Raw genomic sequence first — 20,083 nt, forward strand, 5'->3', positions numbered from 1 at the left:
TTTTATACATACCCCATAGTGAAAGACAAATTTTAATGAGTTAAAAAAAACATAAACGCAGCATCATGGCTTAATTTCAACAGTTTATCACCCCCGATTTGACACTGACCCTGAACATCGTACTTGTCCTGTTTCAATTAACTTTTGGAAATGTACCGCACATAAGCCATACTCATTTCCAACTCTTAAAGGGGTTTTAGACAATTCTGGCTCAAAGTATGAGACTAAAGAAGCTACATCCCACGTTCAAAAAGTACACACAAACACTGATTCCCCAACTTTGATGAACAGCACACACGTTCTTCTCCGTGGCACAGGCTAGGGGGTCAGGGATCAGGGCGGCAGAATTCTGTCCAGCCTGAGGTCTGAGGGCCCGGCCCCCGCGGGACGAACCAGGGCCGCCCCAGGCCATTCAGCTGGCCCAGGTCAAGCGGAGCGCCGACGGCCGGGCCGCCGCCTCGGCGTGAAACCTGATGAAGACCCGATGGGAGGAGGCCACGAAGGGAGCTACGTCCGTGTCCTAACATGCAACAAGAGAGAGATGGAGAGAGAAGCAACGAATTAGATAGTTCACAAATCTGAACCTTCTTCCAGAAACGTTGCTTGGAGTAAAGAAGTTCGACGTAAAGAAGCCGTCTAGAATGTACAGTAAACTTGCTAACATTTGTAGAAGTAATCTTGCTGAGAATTAATGAGACTTCACAAAGGAATACTGCTGGGGGTGGGGAGTGAGAAGAAATGAGGGGTGACTGCTGGGGAGGCAGGGTTTCTTTTTAGGGTAATGGGATTTTTTTTTTTTTTTTAATGCCTGCACCCACAGCATATGGAAGTTTCCAGGCCAGGGACTGAATCCCAGCTGCAGCTGCTACTTATGCCACAGCCACAGCCACACCAGATCCTTTAACCCACAGTTCTGGCCAGGGATCAAACCCATGCCTCCGCATCTACCCGAGCTGTGGCAGTCAGATTCTTTTTCTTTGCTTTTCTTTTTTTTTTGGTCTTTTTTGTCTTTATAGGGCCACACCCATGACATATGGACGTTCCCAGGCTATGGGTAGAATTGGAGCTGCAGCTGCCAGCCTACGCCAGAGCCACAGCAACACCAGAGCTGAGCTGCATCTGTGACCTACACCACAGCTCATGGCAACACCGGATCCTTAACCCACTGACTGAGGCCAGGGATCGAACCTGCAAACTCATAGTTCCTAGTTGGATTCCTTTCTGCTGCGCCATGATGGGAGCTCCCTGCAGTCGGATTCTTAACCCACAGCGACACAGTGGGACCTCAGGAATGTTCTTAAACATTGTGGTGACAAGAGCAACACAACTCTCTGAAGTAACTGAAAACTATTGCATTTTGCACTTTAATGATATGAATCTGATGGTTTGTGAATTAAGTCTCAATAAAACTATCACTGAAAATTCAAGTTCCAATTCAAGTTCTTCCTGAAATTTTCACTTTTCTGATGGAAACACAAATATGCAGTTAAAACCTGCACATGAGTAAAGTATACAGCCCCCTTGACATCTGTGCTTTCCTTTGGGGGGAACAGTGTGTGTCTGTGTGTGCAGAGGAAAGGTGGGAAGATGGGTCTCTGTTTTCTCTTATTTCCAAACCATTCAACTAACAAGCATTTCTGCAGAGATTTCCATGCTTTTTTTCCCTTTTTTTTTTTAAGGGCCGCACCGATAGCATATAGAAGTTCCCAGGTTGGGGTCAAATCAGAGCTGCAGTGCCAGCTGATACCACAGCCGCAGCCATGTGGGATCCAAGCTGCATCTGTGACCTACACCACAGTTCATGGCAACATGGGATCCTTAACCCACTGATCGAGACCAGGGATTGAACCCGCATCCTCATGAATAGTAGTCAGGTTCTTAACCCACGGAATCACAATGGGAACTCCCCATGCTATGGGTATGACTTTTGGCCTGAGAGATATAAAAAAAATGAACCAAACACACAAACAGCCCTGCTCCCATGCAGCTGATATTCTAATGGGAGGAGGTGACACAGGAAGCAAGTAAGTCAGTAAAATATACAGAGGTGAGACCATCCTGGAGGCAGAGTGCATCACACACGGTCAAAGTCCTGCTGGGGTTCTCTTCCCTCTGTCCTACCCAAGCGTCATCAAAAACCAGACTTCTTTCCAAGACAGTGAATTACTCAGGTGGGTCCAGGACAGGGATTTTTTTTTTCCCCTAAGAGATCTATCAGAGGACACACAATATTGTACATTCCTGTACAATATGCATGTGATGCATTTACTGGGGTCCCTCTTCTGTGGGCCCCTGTGAATAACTACAAGACAGTATCTACTGGTCAGGTGGCCCAAATTTCTTCCCCAGAATCAGCTCTGTGTATAAAGAGAGCTTCACTGTGTGAGACAGTTTACTGAAGTGCTGCCTGTAAATCCCAAGAACTTCATTCACTAAACTAGGCTGCACCCCTGCAATGGAAAACCCTCCAGTGATTAAATACAATATACTAGTTTGTTTGATGAGAAGGTAAATGTTAATGATGTATCAGTCAGTGACAAAAAAACATACCACAAGACAGGGTAAAATACACATGCATATGCAAATATATTCAAAATGTGTTTAGAAGAATATACGGGAGAATTCTCAGGGTTTTAGAAAAATGTATCTTTTGTGATATGTCTGAAAATTGCATTTATCAATTTTACAAACTGTGTTATATTCAAAAAACTTTCTAGATTTCCAGCAAATGTAATTTCTCTGTCAGCTTTGATTAGGAAGCATGAATGAGCAAAGAGCAAAATAATAAGAGGTAACTTCTCATCAGTAGTCACATTTCCCTTATATGAAAGCTGCCAACACCTACTTGCCCATCAGAATGGGAGGGCAGTGAGGGCAGAGGCAAGCTATTGAGTCAAGGGCAGAGTCTACCCTAATGTCTAGGCAGACCTACTACATCTGATATTTACAAAAGCAAACTATTAGTCTCCAGGCCAATTATTAATATCCCTGTGTATTTCTTCAAAGAATTTTCACAATTTTAAGCAAGAAGGGAATTAAATGGAGCCAAGCACCCAAATTTTCTACACAACCAGCCCGCTGTAAGGGTGGGTTCCACATTATGGATTCAACCAACCACAGAATCCAGCAGATTCTAGAACCTGCGGATAAGGAGGACTGTCTGCATTCACTGGACGAAGCCAGTTTTTACAGTGGACTTGGGCATCCAAGGGTTTGGCATCCATGGTGGGAGGTGGGTGGATCGTGAGCTGCAGAGTCATGGAACCAATCCCCTGTGGATGCCGGACCCTGAGGAAAGACTAGTTCTCATGCAGAGATAACATGGATAGCCAATCCTGGACGGTGCGCTGAAACCACATACAGGGCTTTCAACCAACAGCATGCCATAGATCCTTCCTCAGAAATTCTGATTCTGTAGGGTGAGTTGGGACCGGAAGTCTGTAATGCTAAACAAATGCACAGGCGATGCCATGCACAGTCCAGTTTGGTAACTCTTACTATTACTTTAATGCAATGCCCACTAGGTGGCACTCATGTTCCCAAAATAAAAAGGAAAGTCTGAAAACCGAGTTTGTAAAAGCGCTTCGGGCTGCAGGGCAGGTCCTAACCATTCCCCATACCTCAGTGCACATATGCCAGTCGCAAAGGCCCAGTCCATCCCTCCCCCACCTGTCCCCTTTGGTAACTAAGTTTGTTTTCAAAGTCTGTGAGTTTCTCTTTCTGTTCTGCAAATGCATATGCATCCTTTAGCACATTTGTATCCTTTAGCACAGAGAACTCGACCCAGTATTCTGTGACAGTCCATGTGGGAATGGAATCGGAAAGAGAATGGGTGTGTGTGCCTGCCCGAGTCACTGTCTTGTGCAGCAGAAACGATCACATCCTGTACATCAACTCTACTTCAATAAAACTTTGAGAAAAAAGTACATTGGCTCTGTAATTGCACACCTCTGCCTTTAAAAGTAGATACTAAGCTACTTTCATTTTTTAAAAATAATATCTAGGGGAATTCCTGTCGTGGCACAGTGGAAACGAATCCAACCAGGAACCATGAGATTGAGGGTTCACTCCCTGGCCTCGCTCAGTGGGCTAAGGATCCGGCGTTGTCGTGAGCTGTGGTGTAGGTGGCAGACATGGCTCGAATCCCGCATTGCTGTGGCTGTGGCGTAGGCTGGCAGTGGTAGCTCTGATTCGACCCCTAGCCTGGGAATCTCCATATACCACGGGTGCGGCCCTAAAAAACAAAATAAAATAAAATAACTGGGAATTTTTAAACGTTAGTTTTACTCACTGCGCCACAGTATGGTCCAGAGGATGGAGAATTTGCATCAGGTCCATCGTAGAGCATGAGGTAGTTCTGGACACACTCTCCGGGGTCGTCAATGCTGATAAAGGAAAAGCTGACAGTGACAGGTCTTCCACCAGGAGCAATGATGACCCATTCGCAGTGAGTGTGGTTGGGGTAAGTGCCGGGATAGCCAGGGCTGGTGACCAAGCCGCTGTCTCCATAAAGAGTCCCGCCACAGCCTGCAAGCAAACAGGTGCAGGAAGTTTGAGTCAACCAAGTGGAACCATCCAGCAGGCTTTAGTGCGTATAAGGCACAACAAGGCACAGTTATTTTCTTAAGGGTCCGAGACCCTTAGCAAGAAAAGTGGAGGCAGAAACGCTTCTCTCATCCTTTCTTTGGGCTACATCCCTCTCACTCCCTCAGCACCTGCCCCCCCCCCTTCCCCGCCCCTGCCCCACCTCCCCCGTACATTCCTCTCCCTGCCCATCGTGACTTAGGCTCAGGAATAGGGTTCCTTCAGGTCTCTTTGAAAAGAGTGGGTGGATTTACAGCATTGTGTCAATTTCTGCTGTACAGCAGAATGTCAACACTGTAAATCAACTATATGCTAATAAAAATAAAGTTTAAAAAAGAGAGAAAGAGCAAAGAGTGGTTGAGAACACAGTGGGAAAACCAAGACTTGACAAAGTAACAGTAGGAGAGAGTGGAGTGGATGTTGGCACTTTTGAGGGTGCAGAGCTCTCCCCGGGCAGGGAGTCGATAATGAAGTAAGATTAAAAGTGAAATTCTGTATTACTCAGCCATAAAAAAGAATGACATAATGCCATTTGCAGCAACATGGATGGAACCAGAGACTCTCATATTGAGTGAAATGAGCCAGAAAGACAAAGACAAATACCATATGATATCACTTATAACTGGAATCTAATATCCAGCACAAATGAACCTTTCCATAGAAAAGAAAATCATGGACTTGGAGAATAGATTTGTGGCTGCCCGATGGGAGAGGGAGGGAGTGGGAGGGATCGGGAGCATGGGGTTATCACATACAACTGAGAATAGATTTACAAGGAGATCCTGCTGAGTAGCATTGAGAACTATGTCTAGATACTTATATTGCATCAAAACAAAGGGTGGGGAAAAATGTATACATGTAAGAATAACTTGATCCTCATGCTGTACAGCGGGAAAAAAAAATTACAAATACATTAAAAAAAAAAAAAAGTGAAACTCTGGGGCAGAGCCAAAGAAAGAGGTGCTCTTTTAAGTTGTGGCAAGAATTACTGGATTATAAAAGTGACTTTACCAGGCTTATAACTGACAGTTCCAAGACTGACATACTTAAAATGCCAAACCTCTGAGTATTGGTGTTGATTTGTTTAATTGGTGAATTTGCACAGGAAAGTTGTTAATTAGACCAGATAGCCATGGGTATCTGGAGAATCTGTGCACAGGAAGAAATCGTGTGGCTTAGTTAAAAAGCACTGGGCTGGGTTTCTGACCAATGGAGGTTTAGTTCCGCCTCTGACACAATCCACCTGTGCATTTAAGGCAACTCAATTTGGTGGTTTAGTTCCTTATTTGTAAAATTAGGGCATGGAAATCTTTTACTGTTTTTTCAGGTACCAAGAAGCCATTATCTACAACTGTCTTGATAGAAGCCTTTTTTAGTTCCCCAGGATACTCAAAATGAGTCATTTTTGTCATTTTTATTTTGAAAGTTTTTAGGTAATTGGGGGGACATTTCATAATGGTATTTCTTCTCTTTTGAGTTAAATGTATTGGCATAACTTAAATTTCCTTCACTTATCAGTAAGCAGCCAACCAAACATGCAGGCAGGTGCTTACTGCCTCGTAAAAGCCATTAACCTCCAGGACTGCCAAGAAATGGGGCACCTCCAAGGAGCACGGCTGCTTATGCCTATGCAAGCATGTGTTTATATCTTGGCTTTGAGGCAAACATTTTTTTTTTAATCCTCAGAGAACTACCTCTATGATCAAACCAAAAGTGAAAAATATGACAAAATCAGAATGTGTAAAAACAATGTAAAAATCTATATTATCTGTACTTAGATATAAATACATATTCTTTACTATGTCAAAATAATGAATACAAGTAGAATTTAAAAAATCTCTATACTTTCATTGTGAAAAAAAAACCTCAACCTTTTTTTTTTTCTTTTTTTTCCTATTTTAGGGCCACATCTGTGGCATATGAAGTTCCCAGGCTAGGGGTTGAATCCGAGCTGCAGCTGCCGGCCTACACCACAGCCATACCGGATCTGAGCCACATCTGTGGATTCTTAACCCACTGAGTGAGGCCAGGGATCGAACCCGCATCCTCATGGATACTCCTAGGGTTCATTACTTCTGTGACGGGAACTTCAAAACAAAAAAAACCCTCTACTTTTAACAGAAAATAATCAGGTACACAGATGGAGAAAAAAAATATCAGATCACTTGGAGTGTCTTTTTCTATTAGACACTGTAGGCTTTTCTTAGCTGCACTACTTTCCTTTTCAAAGTGCCATTGTCTTACCAGAGGGTGATGAGGTCCAGATGATTTCATAGCCACGACCCGAAGTTGCACTATCGCTCTTAAACCGCAGGTACAGGTCACGACTCTGAGAGAAAATGGGATTTGGCAGCAGAGTCCCACAGTACTTGCCAAGCAGTGGCGAAGTGCTCTCGCTTCCATTTCTTACCTTTAAAAAGGAGTCGTTATGATTCAAAAGCGAGTCTGCGAGCTCTGTTCTTGCCATGTCAGTTGTTATCTGCTTCCCACCAGTCAGCTGTGTTTGTTCCCAAAACCTCTTTGTATCAGTTGTACTTGATATTGTAATTATGCAATTTAAATATTATATAAGCCAAAGAATTATAAGTGTGTAAAAGAATTGTTTCTCTGAAAGCTCAACTGAATATTTTGGAAAGACTTGCGAAAGGTCAGCCACTAATAAATATTGCTATCAGAAAATAAATAAATAAAAAGGAGTCATTATTACACTTGGATGTATTGAAGCTTCTTCTCTGACTTATCATACTATACATTAAGACGAGAGACAAGGGGCATGACAATGTTTTGGGAAAAACTTTGTCTTTTTCTGTACTTAATAAAGGGTTAGTACATGCAGAAGTCACCTTCACTTGCGAAGGAGAGAAACGTTCAATTTGTAGATCAAAAACCATGTGCATTTCGATCCGGAAATATCTGTTCATCTCCAGTGATTAAAACATGAAAGCATGTTTCTATAACTGACCAGTTGATTGGTATGTGACAAACCAGTTATATCTTTGTTCTTAGATATTTTGAAGAATATAAAGAGAATTTTAAAAAGATGGGTGGGGTGGAATTTCTGCCATGGTGCAGTGGGTTAAGAATCTGACTGCAGTGGCTGAAGTTGCTTTAAATGTTTGGGTTCAATCTCCAGCACAGCCGGCAAAAGGATCTGGGGTTGCCGCAGCTGAGGGCTTGGATTCAATCCCTGGCCCAGGAACTTCTATATGCAGGAACTTCCATATGCTGTGGGTTTGGCCATAATAGAAATAAAAAATAATAAAATTAAATTAAAAAGATGGGTGGCAGAAAAATATTTTCAGCTTTGTTTCCAGAAAGCTCTGTTATACTTTATTCATCACACTGCACGTATGTTTTTTTTTCTCTCCTTGAAAATGGCTCGGTTATAAAGGGGCTATGAAAAACTGCATTGCACAAAATATTGACAAAGTTCAAAACAAAATGAATTTCTATCTGCGAAAAGGACATAACTCAATAAACCTATAAAATGTCTGACTGTTTAGATATACTTTAAAAACACATTGTGAAGCTGAATTGATTGTTTAAATTCACGTGTGGAGTAGACACGTGAAAACAGGAAGGCAGGCAGCGTGTGAGCCAGGTAACCACGCCGCACACGCACCCCTTTCCATCCCCCAGCCCGGCTCCCGCTGCACGTTCACAGGAGTAGCTGAGGAGGCCTCCTGAGGGGTTCGAAAGACAGGCCATCCAGGCGGTAGAGTTGGAACTAGCCCCACATGTGCAAACACTGATTTTACAGGCTTTTTTGTTTTGTTTGTTTTTTTTTTACAGCCTCACCCTTGGCATATGCAAGTTCCCAGGCTGGGGGTCTAATCGGAGCTGCAGCTGCAACTACACCACAGCCACAGCAATGCGGGATCGGAGCCACATCTTCAACCTACACCACGGCTCATGGCAGTGCTGCATCCTTAACCCACTGAGTGAGGCCAGGGATTGAACCCGAATCCTCATGGATACCAGTTGGGTTCATTTCCACTGAGCCACAATGGGAACTCCCCGTGTTGATACATGTATTTAAAATCTTGGAAGTGCCTCCATTCCCTTTTTCATCCCACAGTTGGGGACATGGGGTTAACTGCTCGTTGTCTTAAGTCACAGAGTGTCCTCAGAGGTGTGGTGGGGAGACTTGGCAGGTTGTGCCGATCTGGAGAGGTTCCTTTAGGTCTAGGGAGTAGCCAGTGGGAGAGAAGAATGCCTTTCTGATGCTTTGGGCTTATTCTGCTTAGCGTTTAAAGAAAGTGGCCTTGCCATGGATGAAGGAGCCCTCAGCGGCCTGCAGAGGGCAGCCGTGTCTGGGAATGCCTGGCCTGCACCACTGTAGTCTTGGCTTTGGGTCTTTTCCCCCTGGTTCTCTTTAGACGCTTGGAGAGGAGGAGTGAGATAGGAATTGCCACTGAATGTGCTAATGACAGGCTGTTCATTTCTCTCCACACGGGAGGAATGGGACAAGGAGCAGTGAGCATCTCGGGGACATTAGATGACTCTGAAAGGGGAGATGATGCAGATGGGGTCTGGAGCTTGCCCTTTGCGTGGTAGGGAAGCAGTAGGAATCCTTGGTAAGAAATTTCTTTTCCCAGGGGTTCCCATTGTGGCACAGCAGCATTGCCACGCTGTGGCTTAGATTTGACCTCCATTCTGGGAATTTCCACATGCTGTGGGTGTGTCTGAAAAAGCAAAAAAAAAAAAAAAAAAAAAAAAAAAAAAGAAAAAGAAAGAAACAGAAAAGAAAAAATACCCTTTCCCAGAGTTCCCTTGTGTCTCAGCAGGTTAAGGAGCTGGCATTGTTACTGCAGTGGCTCTGGTTGCTGCTGTGCTGTGGGTTTAATCCCTGAGCATGACCAAAAAAATTTTCTGTTCCCATCACTGATAACATGAATGGAATGCTGCGGCCGCCTGCTGATAAACCGCAGTAGAATCTTCCCGCCGAAAACCAGACACAGCTGTCCTTACGGGTCTAAGCTGCAGCTTCCTGTCGTTGCTTGATGGATGGGAAGTTTCAGACCCGTTTCTCTGGGAGGAGGAAGGGCAGCTGAGAGGGGCCATGTCACCCCCACCTGCTGGAACGCTAGCCTTTGCTCTCCTGCACCCGGGGGCAAAGGGCAAAGTTAACTCCAGTCCTCAAGGGTCAACCCAGCCTGATGGAAACCACAAGGAGCTGGCTGTGGCTCTGAACTGCGGGGGCTGTTCTTCCTTTGTCTGCACCCCGCTCCCCTCGTTTCTGTTGCACCCCCATCCCTGTAACTGCTCAGCCTTGTGGTGGGGGAGGCGCGTAGGTCTGAGTTTAATAATTTGAAAGATGCAAACAATAGTCTTTCTCTCCTCATTTCCTGCCAGCTATATCCACGTCCCCCCAGTTTCCTACCACGCCTAGTGGTCCCCATGAAAAAGGCATGAGCTCCCTCTGAGCACATTCCTCTAGGTTGAGAATAGTCGTTCACAGAGGACTTTGATGAGTCCTACAGGGGGAGCGTTGCAGGATAATGAAACTCCATAATGGGTGCAGAGAAGCAAAGCAACTTGTTGGAAACCTTAGCAAAACCTGGCAAGTACGAGAAGTAAGGCGGACGTAGGGGGTCCCGGGTAAGGTTTAGATGGAGCTTCCCTTCATAGCAGATCCTGCCTCTGGGTACAGGCCTGGCGCTGCATCTCCCTTTGTGTCCTAAGCATGGACACATTTCCAACAGAGTTTGCAAGAGACAGTGGAGGGAGCTCCAGGACGTTCTTGGCAAAATGCAGACATTGAGCTCCTCACAAGGGAGGGGTCCCTCTCGGTGTGTGTGGGGGGAGGGCCAACAGTTCCGCATCACTTCGTTTTATCTTTACACCCAGCTCACTGCTTAAAGCCAGAGCCCTCCTCCATCTCCAAAATGAGCACTTTGCGCTTGGACCTCCCTGTGGTCCTTCTGGTCTCAACTCGCACATCAGCTCCTTCAGGAGGCTTCTCTTCAGTTCCTATTGTGGCTCAGTGGTAATGAACCCGACTAGCATCCATGAGGACACAGGTTCGATCCCTAGCCTCGCTCAGTGGGTTAAGGATCCGGTGTTGCTGTGAGCTCTGGTAGAGTTCACAGATGTGGCTCGGATCTGGCATTGCTATGGCTATTGTGTAAGCCAGCAGCTGCAGTTCCTATTCAACCCCGAGTCTGGGAACTTCCATATGCTGCAGCTGTGTTCCTAAAAAGACCAAAAATAAATAAATAAAATAAATACATAAATAAAAAATAAAAAAAGACAAGACACTCCTCTGTCCCCAGACTGATTAGGTAGCCCTAATATGCTGGAGGTGATGACTTCCTGTCTCTCCCATCAGACTATGAGCCTCTGGGGGACCCTGCACATGTCGTGTTTCCTACTGGATTGCTGGTGTCTGGACCTCGGAGATGGCTGGTAACTGTTTAGAGACTGAAAGAAAAGTGAGTAACACAGCGACACGAGGAAGGACTCTACGATGAACAGCAGCGAAGTAGAAAGTGGAAAATCTTCCCGGGAGCCATCCTCTCGTAAACAATTCATTTGCTCGACGGTCAAAGGTCTGTTACCTCCAAGAAGTCCCGCGTGCATCCGCCGGAGTCCTCGAGGCCGAAGGCGTGGAAGAAAAGGGAGATGGTGTGGTTTTGGGGGGCCCTGAGGACGACGGCGCAGTCCGCGTCGCTGGCGTAGCCGGCCGGCCAGCCGGGGCTCCGGAGGCGGCCGAACGCCTTCTGGTACTCGCGGCTGCAGCCTTGGAGGAAAGACGAGATGCCCCATGGAGGGGGCGTCCCCGTATTTAACGCCCTTTCACCTTGACAGCAATACTTTTAAAAGACTGTGAAGTGGGAACCCACCCCAGGAGAAAGCGCATCCAGCCTCCTCGTTTACCTCTGAGGTCACTGAGACCCTGGACGTGAAGCGAAGGGTGCACTGAGCAAATTCAGTGCAGTGTCTGGACGGAAACCACCCACCCCGTGGGACATCGGAACCATGAAGGCTCTCCTTTGGTGAAGAACATTCTAGCCTTCTCTGTGCTTTTCTGAGGACACCGAGGTGGAGCTGGCTGCCATGGAGACCACGGGGCACGAAGGCTCTGCCTCCAGGACAGAGGGTTGCACGAGGAGTTTTCCTCAAATCCTCCGAGGAACTATTTGTTCTCAAAGCCCTGACAAATGACTGTCCTTGATTTCTGGTAAAAAACACTCAGAGTATTTTTATGTGCTTGTTTTCAGCAAGGGCCGCTTTGGGCCTAATCAAGCTTGAAAGGAGTGTCACAGGAAGTGCTCTCTGGAAATAAACATCTCCGTGACAGTAAGAAAGCAACTCCTCCAAGGCTCCTTGGGTTTTCCAAAGTGATTTTCCAAGATGTAGTGATTCCTCTGTGTGCTTAAGTGAATAATTAATACAATAACTGGTAGGCTTTTGAATTAACTAGAGGAACTTTGAAGAAGATACTGCTATTCTAAACATTTTAATTAGTATTTTATTTACTTTTCCTCTCTAGAAGGCAGCTTTAGTAATTTGCTAAGCTGGACCAGGCTTTTGGGGAAGGGTCTAACCTCAGGGGCATTTGGTTTCTATTAACAAGCCTTGACTGATTCACAGGGGTCAAGTCTAGTAGTCACTGTCCTGACGGGGGTTTTTCTAAATAAAAGAGGCATCCCCAGGGCTCACCTGCAATCCGGTAGGTAAAACCCACTCTAGAGTCTGTGTTGAAAACTTCAGACTTGAAAATGATGATCGCGGTGCTCAGGGAAGAATAAAACGTGGGTACAGCTGAAGCATTTCTGCCACAGAACCGAATTCCTGGATTTCCATTTCTCTGCAATGAAGTGGAAGCCAAATGGCAGGAGATGTAGATTCCAAAGAGAATAGGCCATAGCAGAAGTTAAAGTGCATCTAGGGAGTCCCTATTGTGGCTCAGTGGAAAGGAATCCAACTGATATCCATGAGGACGTCGGTTTGATCCCTGGCCTTGCTCAGGTGGTTGGGGATCTGGTGTTGCCGTGAGCAATGGTGTACGTCAGGGATGTGGCTCAGATCCCACCTTGCTGTGGCTGTGGTGTAGGCCAGCAGCTACAGCTCTGACTCCACCCCTAGCCTGGGAACCTCCATAGGCCTTGGGCGCAGCCCTAAAAATAGTAAAAAAAAAAAAAAAAAAAAAATTAAACTGCATCTAAAAATGCAGCTTAGGGAGTTCTCCTTGTGGCTCAGCAGGTTAAGAATTCGACATAGTGTCCATGAGGATACAGGTTCCATCCCTGGCCTCCCTCAGTGCGTTAAGGATCTGGTGTTGCACAGGCTGCAGTGTAGGTCACTGATGTGGCTCAGATCCCCTGCTTCTGTGGCTGTGGGTAGGGTGGCAGCTGCAGCTCCGATTCGACCCCTAGCCTGGGAACTTCCATATGCCACAGGTGTGACTGTAAAAAGAACAAATTTTTAAATAAACATAAAAATGCAGCTTAAATATTTAGCCCTGGTGGCTAATCACAGAGTCTGAAACACTCTGTGCAAGACTTCACGTTGGAATCACAAACGGCTCCATTCTCTGAGGGGCGGGGTGGGGTGGGGGAGCCGAGTTTCTGCTGAAACCACAGCACAGACGCCTGTGGAACCGAGCAGGACCCAGGAGGCGCCGCCAGAGGGGACCCCACTCGTGTCTCCACCTAGCTTTTCATCTAGAGAAAAACTTTAGTTAAAGAATCAACTTAATCAGAAACGTGAGAAAATACAGAGAAAGAGGAACACAGTCAAGCAAGACGGTGATAGTTGAGCCATTTGACCAAGTCAAAGACCTTTAGTTACTCCTCGAAGGCGACAGTTAAGATTCTGAGCCACGTCCTTGGGGCCGCCGTGCAGGTGCTGAAGCCCCCACCGGGTGGGAGAAGGCAGCTGTACGCTGCCCACAAGCACAGAGACCCCAGACTGGCCAGAACCAGAGGGTGATGACGCTGAGTCCCAATGACCTCACCACCACCCAGGCAGGAGCATGTCCATGAGCTGACCACGCCCTGCCCCTGGACACTCGTCGAGGACCCCTCACTGCCCCCTCCATGGGGCACAGTTCTTGGGGCACTAGCCTGCTGTGTCCGCTCCTTCCTGGCAATGAAGCTGCTTGTTCTGTTTCCTCCAGCTCCATCTTCGCGTTTCTGTCTGGCATCGGGATAGAGAGGCAGCCAGTATTTTAGCAACACCTGCCCACTGAAAACAAGCCCTTCCTCCCGTGCTGTTCCTACCCAGGCCTGTGCCAGGCTCAGAAGGCACCTGGGCTGCCCGAGCTCCCAGTTCTCCTCCTGGGCCTTCTCCTCGTCCTGAACTCCGTCAGACTCACCCACACTCTCCGGGGCCCCTTCCTGCCCCTCAGCAAACATGCCCAGGGCTCTGGCACTGCCTTGAATCCACTGTAATGAGGTTCCTGGTCCCCCTGTAAGACCTGGGCTGCCTCAGCTCCTCTCAAGAGGTGAGGATAAACACGGGCTAACGAACGCCTCCCAGTTCTCACATGAAAGCAACTGGCCCCCAAGCCAGGACCCTGGCTGCCTCTCACGCACGAGGTCAACCCTGACACTGAGGTGGGGGGGAGATGCGCCCCTGGCTTTGTCAGGCCAAGTGCACTGGGCCTGGCTTCACCTCCACGTCAAGGGGAAAGTGAACGGCAGGAACTGAGCTCTGCTGGGGTAAAAAGATGACAACCTCAATCACTCCTGGGGTCAAGGAGACCCCCCGCCAAATACACTAGCGCAGAAGGACTCCTGGGGTCAAAAAGGGAGGGGGCGCCAGGCCATAGTAAGTCCTGGTCACCATCCTATAACCTTCGCTCTGGAATCCACCTTGACCAACCGACTGGGGAGGGCCCCGGGTCCGGTCCGGGGTGAGAAATAAAACAAGATGACTGGCCAAAGGGAAACAAAGCCCCAAAGACCTGTCCCATATAAGTGATTTAAATCCCCTCTCTGGCACTTTCCTCATCCAGGGGGGCGCCCACACCCACGCTCCTTTGGGGGTGTGTTACTGCTTTGCTTCTGACTTAAATAAATAAACGCCTTCTCTGTGTGCCCTCCCACGTGTTGAACCGTGTCTCCAACCATAAACCCTGTACCCGTTTTCACAGTCTTCGCCTCCATGAAACATTCTCACTTTCAACAGGGGGCAAGAATCAGGGCGATTCTGCTCTGAGTCTAGCAGCTCTAGCGGCTGGGACTCCTAGGTTTCGCCCAGGCTGCCCAGGTTCAGTTCCTGAGCAGAGAACTAAGACCTCGCTTCGAGCTGTCACTCACTGCTGTCTCTCTGAGACCAATACCTGATGCTCCGGGGCACCTGCGGGAAGGCCCGCTCCCCAGTCTGTGTGCCAACTCCTGTGCCCGTCTCTGCCCCTGCCCCCCGTGCCTGCGGTACTTTCCCTGCATTGTCAGCCGCCCCCTTACACATCTCAGCCCTTCCCCACTGTGGCCTCGAGGGAAACCTGGGTCCCCAGCAGCCTCCTGGGGGAGCCTATTCTCTTCCCACACCCCACAAACCCTGTGTAGGGACAGGGGTGGCTGGAGGGGAGGGGGACACCCCAGGGTCCCCAGCACAGCATCCATCACTGGCTCAAAGTGAGTTCTCTTCTTAGGGTAACTATATCTGGCCAAAGATACCCTCTGACCCTTTCATCATTCTCACCGCCCTTGTGGTTCTTAAAGACCTGTGGGGTCCGAGATCACCGTCCTCTTCGGCAGCCCAGGTACTTCCTGACCCTTGAGGAGTCCAGGTTTTGATGGATGATCCACTGAGCATCCTGACTTTTCCTTCCCATACCAGTGACTTTTTTTTTTAACATAAATTTTTAAAAAAATTATAGTTGATTTACAATGTTGTGCCAGTTTCCTCTGTACAGAAAAGTGACCTGGTCATCATATATATATATAATACATATATATGATATATATATGATATATATATATATATCATATATATATATTCCCTTTTTTTTTTTGTTTGTGTTTTTAGGGCTGCAAGTTGTAGCATATGGAGGTTCCCAAACTAGGGGTCCGATAAGAGCTGCAGCTGCCGGCCTAAGCCACAGCCACAGCCACGCCAGATCCAAGCCTCATCTGCAACCTACACCACAGCTCATGGCAATGATGGATCCTTAACCCACAGAGCGAGGCCAGGAACCAAACCTGCATCTTCATGGATGCTAGTCAGATTCGTTTCCACTGAGCCACGACAAGAACTCCTACATTCCTTTCCTACTCTATCTTCCACCATGGTCTGTCCCAAGAGACTGGACAGAGTTACCTGTGCTGTACAGCAGGACCTCGTTGCTTAGCCGTCTAAAGGTAACAGTATGCATCTCCTAACCCCAAACCCCCAGGGATGCACCAGTGACTTTTGTCTCTGCTCTCCGTGGTTCCCTATCCAATGCCAGGCATCTGGACAGACCTTTCCATCATCACAGACAGATGGTGCCTGCATCACACAACCCTTTCATGATCTTCCAACTGCGTCTTCTCTTTCTACTCTTGGACCCTGTGAAAGTTCCACTCACTCTCCATCACCCATTTCTTACCTTTCCTCCCTCTCTACCAGGCTGGAGTCCTTTGTTCTCTCGTTTATTTATTTATTTGTTTTTTTAGGGCCACACCTGTGGCATATGGAGGTTCCCAGGCTAGGGGTTGAATTGGAGCTACAGCTGCTGGCCTACACCACAGCCACAGCAACGCCAGATCCAAGGTACATCTGTGACCTACACCTCAGCTCACGGCAACGCCAGATCCTTACCCCACTGAGCGAGGCCAGGGATCAAACCTGAGTCCTCAGAAGGACTAGTCAGGTTCATTACCACTGAGCCATGACGGGAACTCCCCAATGGCTTCTTAACTGATCCCTTCAGTTTAGTCTATGCACAGATCCCACTAACTGCAGAAGCATTTCTCTGTGGGGTACTGGCATCACCAGAGATGCTCATGAAAGCTTTAGGTGGATGAGCCAGTGGTGGTGGGATTCGTCTCTGGGGCCCCCGGGCTGTGCACTTGTATCAAGACACCCAGATGTTTCTTTTGCCCCTGACCGGCAGACCAAGCTCAGGCTTCCTAATGCTTATAAATGGAAGGTTTTGCAGATGGCCAAAAACCACATTAGGCTGGAAGCAACTCTGAGAATTTGGTTCATCGTGCCCTCATTACTTCAAGCGTTTTTTGCAGATACGGGTGAGGAGGTCACAGCTGTGACTGTCATTCATCCCATAATCATTACCTCTGGGGGGTCCCGAAACTCTAAGTAATTCTGGTCGCAGTCCTGTGAGTGCAGCTGAAATGTCCACACGGTTATCTCGACTTGCTGATGCAGAGGCGCTTCGATGACCCAAGTGCAGGTGGTCAGTGGGACATCTGGGTCTGAGGAACTGGGGGACCAAATACTTTGTGAGGTCCAAGTTGCATTATATGTTCCGCCACAAGGCACTGGGATGAGAAAAAAGAACCAATTTATGAGACACTGGCCCTGTAACTCATCACACACACACTGTTTCAATGTCAAATTCCAGCCCAAAGGAGCTATATTTACATCACTCTATGAAGGATTCACTGTATCAATTCTTGGCTAAGAATTGTACCAAATTTGTACCATGAATTAGGCACAGAGTAATGAATGCAGCGTTTTGTAACTGCCATTAAGCTAAGATAGTAATTAACATTGAGTTTGGTAATTAACATTGAGTTTAGACATAAGCATGGCATTATTTTTAGTGCATGAATACACACGTTTCATAACATGTAAAAATGTCTCGATTTACTCACTGTCCAGGAGGGTATAGGTAGCATTAAATCCTTCCCTTTCTAAAGATGAGTCACTGACAAACTGAACTGTAAGAAAGTTTCCAGAAGAGATGAAGGGAGCAGGTACGGTGGAACCACAAAATGTTCCTGCCAGGTTGGCATTTTCACTATCCCCATCATATAACTGGAAAGGAAAATAGTTCATTAGGTATCTATTATCCACAAAGATGTTGCATATTTTACACCAAGATGGATGTGATGTTACAACAGGTCACAAATAAGAATCTTGCACTGTTGTTCTCCCGGTGAGGTTTAATTTAGGAACAGAATTGCTATTGAATCAATTCTACTCTAATGATTTTCAGTAACAACCTGGTGTGATGTCTAAAATTTCTTCGCTCATTGGGAAAGTACTACCTGATTTGAAAAATAATGTGTCATCAGAGTCAGGAAGCCCCTTGATATCTTCACCTCTGTCCTCACCGACGAGCTGGTCTAAGCCATGTGATCGCCCATCTGATTCTCACCTCGGCTTCCCCATGGAGCATCCCCCCAACCCCGTTCTGCTCTTGTCACTCTTGAGTCTGTCCCCAACAAGTCAGCCGGAGGATACAGTTAAAATGTAAGTCAGACCAGGTCACTGCTCTGCCGAGAACTCTCCTCACGGCTTCCCGTCCATTCAGAGCCACTACCATGACCTCCTAGGATCTGCTCCCGCTCCCACGCCTGACCTTTCCCATCTGATCTCTCACTGTCTCCACTCTGCTCCTTGAGTGAACCTGGAACTTCGGTTTCCAGGCGGTTGCATGTGCTATTCCCTTTGCAGGGAATATTCTCTGATTGATTGATTGATTGATTTTTGCCTTTTTAGGGCCGCAGGAAAGGTTCCCAGGCTAGGGGTTGAATCGGAGATACAGCTGCCGGCCTACGCAGCAATGCCAGATCTGAGCCATGTCTGCGACCTACACCATGGCTCACGGCAACGCCGGATCCTTAACCCACTGAGTGAGGCCAGGGATCAAATCTGCGTCCTCATGGATGCTGGTCAGATTCGTTTCTGCTGAGCCACGATGGGAACTCCTGTTCTCTGATTGATCCACACAGTTTTCCTTCCCCTCTGTTCCTTTAGGTCTTTACTCAACTATCACTGACTCATTAACGCCTTCTCTGGGGAGGTCCCATTGTAGCTCAGCAGGTTAAGAACCCAACTAGTATCCAAGAGGATGTGATTCAATCCCTGGCCTCCATCAGTGGGTTAAGTAAGGATCCAGGGTTGCCGCAAGCTGCAGCTTAGGTCATAGATGCGGCCTGGATCCCGTCTTGCTGTGGCTATGGTGTAGGCCTGCAGCTGCAGCTCCCATTCCACCCCTAGCCTGGGAACTTCCATGTGCTGCAGGTGCAGCCATGGAAAAAAAAGAAACCCAAAAACAAAAACACTCTCTGACCACCTTATTTTGCATGCAAACTCTCCCAACATTCCTTTCCTCCTTTGCTGCTTCATTTTTTCTCCAGAGCATGTATTACCTTCCACAACCTCTATATATGTGTATATGTATCACTTATTTCATTGTCTTTCCCACTGAAGAGAATGCAAGTGTCTTGCAAGTACAGATTGCTGTCTGTTCTGTCCACTGCTACATTCCCAGTTTTCAGAAGAGTGTCTGGCACATAAAAGGTACTCAGTAAATTGCCAAGAAATGCAAAAGTGCTTCAAGCCCTCCCCAACAGCCCCCCCCCAAGTCATCTTTATGTCAATAAATGGCTCAGGCCTAACTCTTCAGCCATCCTTCCTTCCTTCCTGGCCCCGCCCACCGCCCACCTATTTTGCTCCACCCCCAAGGCTCTGTCTCCACTGTTCCCACCGGGTCCATCATCTTTATTGGAGAAACGTTTCCTAGGAGCTCTGGTTCCACAGAGCGTTCTCCATGGAGCCGCCTGAACACATGCAAGCTTAGAGCAGATTATGCTCCTGCTTGGCCTGCAACATTCCCACGGACCCCCTGCATCTCAGGGACAATCCACTCTCTTTCCCGAGGTCTGCAAGCCCCACCCCACCTGGTCTGGCCTCGGCTGCTCTTCCCCCCCCGCCCATCACTCCTCCCTCCCCTGACAAATCTTCCTGCTCTGTTCCTCCTGCTGGGAGCTCTCTCCCCTCAGCCTTTGAATACAACCCACTCCGCATCCTGGGGTCTCAGGTTCAGGTGTCCTCTCCTCTGAGAGCCCAACCCTATCTAATGTGCCCTCCCTGTTTGTTTTTTTTACTATAATCAAAACTATCTTATTTATTGCTTCTTTACTTCCGGTCTCCCCCCCCCCATTAAGTGTGTAAGCCCCAAGGTGGGGGGACTTTGATTATTTACTGAGGTGTCACCAGCACCCAAAATAATCCCTGGCACAGAAGCCTTTGACAAATGCCCGCTGAAATAGCCAGTGCTTGGCTTTCCATCACACCATTACTAGAAAACAAAGTTTTTGCCATCCGAGTGATCTCTATTGCATTGCAAAAGCAAATATCTATGTGTGGATCCAAATACTGAATTTATAACAGAACTATGATGGCTGACATCATTTTTATTTTTTATTTATTTCTTTATTTTTTGCTTTTTAGTGCCACACCCGCAGCATATGGAGGTTCCCAGGCTAGCGGGTCTAATTGGAGCTACGGCTGCCAGCCTACACCACAGCCAGAGCAACACAGGATCTGTGCTACGTCTGCGACCTACACCACAGCTCATGGCAAAGCCAAATCC

General features: G+C 47.3%; 1 protein-coding gene across 4 annotated transcripts in view; it reads right to left on the bottom strand.

The window, feature by feature from the left end:
• The window catches only part of LOC100521743 (cubilin-like), a 314,323-nt gene continuing 294,240 nt past the window's right edge, over positions 1–20,083 (bottom strand). For all 4 annotated transcript variants that reach the window (XM_021064811.2, XM_084980002.1, XM_084980003.1 and 1 more), the window contains 7 exons: positions 17,355–17,517; positions 16,813–17,018; positions 12,250–12,397; positions 11,145–11,326; positions 6,829–6,994; positions 4,292–4,527; positions 1–520 (listed from right to left, as the gene is read on the bottom strand). In XM_021064811.2, the coding sequence (XP_020920470.2) occupies positions 413–520; positions 4,292–4,527; positions 6,829–6,994; positions 11,145–11,326; positions 12,250–12,397; positions 16,813–17,018; positions 17,355–17,517 (1,209 nt within the window). In that variant the 3' untranslated portion in view covers positions 1–412. The remainder of the gene's footprint in view (positions 521–4,291; positions 4,528–6,828; positions 6,995–11,144; positions 11,327–12,249; positions 12,398–16,812; positions 17,019–17,354; positions 17,518–20,083) is intronic.

Source organism: Sus scrofa, chromosome 10, assembly GCF_054392235.1.
Source record: "Sus scrofa isolate SSC_HxYL_T2T_F1_AM1 chromosome 10, Sscrofa_HxYL_maternal_Yorkshire_Landrace_v2.0, whole genome shotgun sequence".
Classification (NCBI taxonomy): domain Eukaryota; kingdom Metazoa; phylum Chordata; class Mammalia; order Artiodactyla; family Suidae; genus Sus; species Sus scrofa.